Raw genomic sequence first — 6000 nt, 5'->3', positions numbered from 1 at the left:
TAAGTGGTTAAAGCGACCTGTGTATGGACAGTTTAATAGCTTTTCTTTTTGTCTGTGCTTTATCTCCTTTCCTGGCTCATCTTTATACTGCAACTGTTCTTGCTCATTAAAACTGCCCCCCCCCCCCCCTCCATCTAGTTAGAGTCTGAAGTGGAAGAAAAGTCTTACACTATTCTTAAAAACATTCCCTTTCCCTTCCTCCTACCTATCCTGCGTAAAAAGATCTGTGCACACACCTCTTTTTATTATGGTCTGGTCACGTGATCCTGCAGCTTTGGCTCTCCTGTGTAAAGCCCCGTACACATGAGCGGAATGTCGGGCAGCATCGGCCGGTGCAATAGAAACCGGCCAACATTCGACCTGTGTGTACTGCAGCTGGTCTGACGGAAGCCGGCTGTTCGGCTTGTCGGAAGGCTCATGACCGAAAAAGGTCTGTGGATTCCGATCCTTGCTCTCAGCCAATGGCTGACAGCGCTGACCAGAGTGTTTTGGCGAGGGGCCGCCCCCCTGTCAGAACACAATAGAACAACAGAGGAGATCGCTGTACTAACATCGGTTTGTTAGTACATCGGCTCTGACCTAAGCTGTCAGTTTTTTTATTTTTCATTCAGCCTGCTGGGTGGAATGCAAAAAAAAAAAATAGCAGTGTGTACTAGGCTTTAGGGAGCGCACACCAATGGCTGTATATTTCAGGAGCCTCGACACCACTTACAGACACCCATGGCCCAGCCATTTTCGGTGCTCCCTTCTCTCCCCTGCAGTAGCCACTCACTAACACAGTGAAGCTGGAGCTGCAGGATCACGCGACTGGACCGGCATCACAGGTGGCCGATACAGTGGACTCCACCCACTGTTCTCGCTGTGTGGTGAGAAGTTGTATATGGTCTCTCCAAAAAGGGATTTTTGCCTAATTAAATGAATTCGTTATAAAGACAGTTGTTTAATCACTTGAGCTCTGGAAGATTTTACCCCCTTCACAACCATGGCATGTTTTGCTATCCACTGCGCTACTTTAACTGGCAATTGCTCGGTCATGCAACACTACCCAAATGAAATTTATATCATTTTTTTTCACACAAATAGAGCTTTCTTTTGGGGGTATTTAATAAGCACTGGGTTGTATAACCAAAAAATGACGTTATAAACATTTGCAAACAAATATTCTTTGTTCATAAATTTATGCCAAAATGTTTTCTGCTACAGTCTTTAGTAAAAAATAACCCAAATCAGTGTATATTATTTAGTCTGTGTGAAAAGTTATTAAGTCCACAAACTATGGAATACAGTATATATTTTAAAATTGATGAATCCCGATGTACTGATGGCCTATCTCATTTCTTGAGGCTCTAAAATATGAGGACAGTATAAATTCCCCCCAAATGACCCCTTTTTTTGAAAGTAGTCAGAACAAGGTATTTAGTAATAGACATGGCAAGTTTTTGAAGTTGTAATTTTTTGTTACAAATTTTATTGAAGTAATTCAATATTTTAATTTATTTCACATTCTTTTTTTTTTTTACATACTGTCACAAGTGCAGTACAGAGTCCTCATATGGTGGGTGGTGATCAGGGATAAGTGGTGCATAAAAAAAAAAAAAAAAATGTAATTTTTTTAACCTTTTATTCTAGTTTTTATGTCATAAATTGCATTCATTCATGACAGCTTGCTTATTATTGTGATGCTGTGATTGGCTACAGCTACTCACATGGTACAGGGTGCCAGGGCCAATCACAGCATCACAATAGTAAGCAAGCTGTAATGAATGGAAGTCATTCATGATACTTTTGCTTACATTGTAATCATGTGATCGCTATGATTGATCATAGTGATCACATGATACCCCAACCGCTCACAGTGGCCAGGTACTGAGTTCTATGACCCGCTGTCTTCATCCGGCACAGGATTGCGTCAGTGTGCTACCACAAACCAATACTTACGGTGCTTGCAGCTGCTGACGGCTCATAGTAAATGTACTGTGGTTGGTCAGTAAGTGGTTAAAGGGTTTTGGTTCTTACAAGAGTATTGCTTAAAATAGGTTTACTTACACTTTAAAATTTACCAAAAACTGTTTAGTGCAAGAACTTTCTGAAAACAATCCAATTAGATTCAATCATGTGAGGCAGGCCATAGATGACACAATCGCTCAATTCCACTGTCCATGCCGATGCAGGAATCCCTCCTGTGGAGCTATTATGTTCTCCCAGCAGGAGGGTGTGGGGAGTCAACCTTGCCGGGAGAACACAGTGATTGCTAGCTGCTATAGCCGCTGGCAATAATCACATGCCAAAATCCGGCATGCTGTTTATACTAAAGCCCCGTACACACGTACCGATTGTCGGCCGTAAATATTCGGCCGACGACCGATCGGCCGATTGTAGGCTTGTTAGTATGATGCTTACGACAGCCGACAGCGCATTTTCGGCCGAACAGAATCTGTTGTGCAGGCATTAAAATTTTTGTTGGCCATCACCAGAACGGCCGATTGTTCGCCAGTCAGTACAGATTTTGGCCGACAGACAGCCGATTAGCAAGACTGGGCATGCTCAGAGAAGAAAAAAGACAAGGAAAGTGAACCATCACATGACATCACTTTTGCAGTCGGCTGTTGTTGGCCGACAAAATTCGTGTGCAGTCTTTTGCAGTTTTCAACAGACACGACAGCCCTGGACAAAAGACGGCCGATCGTTTGGCCGACGATCAGTACGTGTGTACGGGGCTTAAGTTGATCGATGGATCGACCTGTGTACAATCTCCCTGCCCACAGATAGTTTGAACTATCTATGGCCGGCTTAAGTCCGTTCACTACCTAGATTTTGGCAAATCTATAGAAGAATCTACTATTCAGTTTTAAGATCATCTAACAGGAGATGTGCAGAAATGGTGTATGGCCAACTCTACAACAGTTTTGATACGAGGATTAAATTACCCTTTGATTTGTAGAAAAAACAATGTTAGGAAGAATGCACAGCAGAGATAGACTCAACACCTTAATGATTTGTTTTTACAAACACTTTATCTTTGTTGCAAAATTAGCTTTTAATAAAATACTTCAATGCAGTTAACACAGTAAATAAAAACACTTAAAAAAAATGGAACAAAAATATTGTTGTGATGGTTTTCACTTGCAGTATCTGTCCGCTTTGAGTTTCGATCTCCTGAAAAATATATGTAAAAAAAAAAAAAAAAAGTTTAGCAGTTTTACTGTAAATACTATGAATAATATGACCCATGTACGGGTCTAACTTTAAAAAAAATGTGTGTATAAGAAACCTTTGCTTATGTTCATGCAATACTGCAACTGTGAATGATAAACTATTAATATGTTCTTACAAGCTGCCATTTTCACTGGCAGTAAATGACTGAGGCTAATTTTGGTCAGACAGAATAGCCAGTTCTGCGACTCCCCTGCACAATAAAATGCAGTTGAGTGAGTACACGACCCCGCCTGTGACTGCATAATGAAAGAACACAGAGGTCATTCATGTACTCTCCACTCCTGTATGTTTTACAGTATTAGACTGAAATATTGTACCATGCAATAATGCCCTGCCTGCCCAAAGATGAATTCTGATCCATGTATGGGCGCTGTGGTTGTACAGAAGTCGATCTACTGTTCACCTTCTGTACAACTGCCCTGCTGGAAATTTTCCTCTCGATTAGCACTGCAGGCTATGGCTCCCATGTATGAAATACATAAATCGGAGTGTTTTTTCCTGACAAAGAATTTGTATTTTTGTCAACCCAGTCCTGATATTTGCACAGCTCTGCCACACAGCCCAGTACTGTCCAGCGGGGCAGAAGACCTAATTTTTCTTTGCCACAGCTATTTAACACTTATAGGTCTTGTCTCTCCCCCACCCTCTTACTGGACATTAAGCCAACGTTCCCATCGGTGCGATTTGACATGTCAAATCACATGCCAAACTGCAGCCTATTGCCGGCAACGTCACTGTCCCAATGGGTGCGACGCGGCACCAATTTCCATAAGTAGTTCCTGCACTACTTTTGGTGACAATTTCAATAAACATCCGTACATGAACCCACACAGATGTCTTTCAAATTGTCCCCAAACTCGCACTGAAATGCAGGTTTGAACTCGCACGATTTCAAACCCCGCGTTCGGTGTGAACACACCCTAAGCCCCGGTTCACACTTGTGCGTGTGCGGGGTTCGCATGTAATGTCGGAGCGCACTGCTCCGACATTACATGCGATCGGCTGTGCGGTGCGAGTTTAGCCATACAAACTGTATGGCTAAATTCGCATCGCAGCAAACACACACAGGAGGCATTTTTGCAGCCGCATCAGGATCGGATCGCACAGCGGTTCACACTTGTGCGATCCGATCCTGTGCGAACTGCAGGATCGCACTGCGATATGCGATCAAACTGGGGGTGTCGTTAAGATTACATTGACACCCCCAGCGTATCGCATATGGCAGTGTGAACTGCCGGGGGTGCGTGTGCGATGCGGGAACAGGCTGCGAATTCGCAGCCTTCCCGCATCGCATATATGTGAACCGAGCCTCAAAGGAGAATATGTTTTACACTGCAGCACAATGAATTAGCCACTTGTGCTGCTCCTGGCTTTTCCATTCTGAGCTCTACTGTACAGGGACTGAAAACAGTTCAAATTCAAGTACTGACACAATACCAAGCTGAATAATTTGCTTCTTTGAAATCTGTCAGGAGTTCAACTTTAAAGCCAATCTTTACCCGAAAATTAAACAAATCTTCATCCTCTCCCTCCTCCCTAGCCTTTTACATAAGAATTTATATTTTTATTTTTTTTGGTGGGAGTACTTTTTAGGTAGGGTTGGACCGATACAGTTTTTAACCAGCGAGTACAAGTACCAATACTTCTACACAAGTGCTTGCCAATACCTTTGCGGTGCGATTTTTAGACCATATAAAATGAATGGGCTCAAATCGCACTGCAAAGAATCGCATGTGATTTGAATAGGAAAGTGGTGCGAATCCTGTCCGAATCACATGCAGTTTCTTGTAACTCTTCTGTGTGAACACAGGCTGAAGTCACTATGAAAAGTGGTCTACAGTAATTAGTATACATTATCTACAGTCACTATAACTTGGTCTACAGTATTTGTAGCTTCTGATTTGTATTTCTGCTAAATAGCTAGCGAGGGCAGCTTCTGTCTGAATGTCAGCTACTACCACCACTATAACTGAATCAAGGACGATCAAAGATTAGCTAATTTGTGATTCTCCTAAATACCTGCATGTAGATATGTCTGGTCTGTGGACAATCACACAATCAGGAATCTGGGTAATCACAATTATTTTATTGTAATATTCTCTTTATATAGAACAAAACAAAACATTTCCTGGTGAACCAGATTTTCAAATCAAATCAAAGATCAATAATCAATGCAAGAAAAAAAAAAAAAGAAAATAGGATTTTTGTACTCACCATGAGAAACATAGGTCTTCAATTTTCACTTTATATGATGCCTGCAGAAGGACTGGACACCGGCAAACAAAAAACTATAAGCCAGCCCAGGATAACCCCTCCTACTACCAGCATGCCTCAGTTTTTTAGTATAGCAATACGGAGAACATAATAATAATAAACACAGAGGGAGTTGTCCCTGAATGGAGGAAATTATTTTATGGTGACTATAAACATTCTATCGTCTATCTTGTCCATTGAGGGACACAGAAATTTTAGAGCCCAAATCCGGGCAGGGATACCGTCACAGATTTCAGCCTAGGTTTACACTAGTACTGCTGCGTATTCATACATCTTTCAGTGGGTTCTTGTAGAACAAGTTTTTCATGCTTCATTCATTTTTGTTTTTGCCAAGGGCTAAAATATCTGCTGTGACATCACTGTTGTTCAGTGAAAACGTTTATTTTTAAGCCAATAAAATGCACCAAAATGCATGTACAAAAATGCACTCCCATTGAAGTCTATGGGGCCAAAAACGCACTGTGTAGCAAATGCATTTTTTTTTTTTAAATCTCACCATGCCATATTACA

The 6000-nt window shown here is 41.7% G+C and overlaps 1 protein-coding gene across 1 annotated transcript in view; it reads right to left on the bottom strand.

The window, feature by feature from the left end:
* Positions 1-2982: 2982 nt before the first annotated feature.
* FRG1 (FSHD region gene 1) overlaps positions 2983-6000 on the bottom strand; it is a 44262-nt gene continuing 41244 nt past the window's right edge. Inside the window, exon 9 of the mRNA XM_082271118.1 lies at positions 2983-3156. Within this exon, the coding sequence (XP_082127244.1) occupies positions 3120-3156 (37 nt within the window). The 3' untranslated portion in view covers positions 2983-3119. The remainder of the gene's footprint in view (positions 3157-6000) is intronic.

This window comes from Pelophylax lessonae (assembly GCF_965119305.1).
Source record: "Pelophylax lessonae genome assembly, chromosome: 1".
NCBI classification, from domain to species: Eukaryota; Metazoa; Chordata; class Amphibia; order Anura; family Ranidae; genus Pelophylax; species Pelophylax lessonae.
This window is presented reverse-complemented; position numbering and strand designations above follow the sequence as displayed.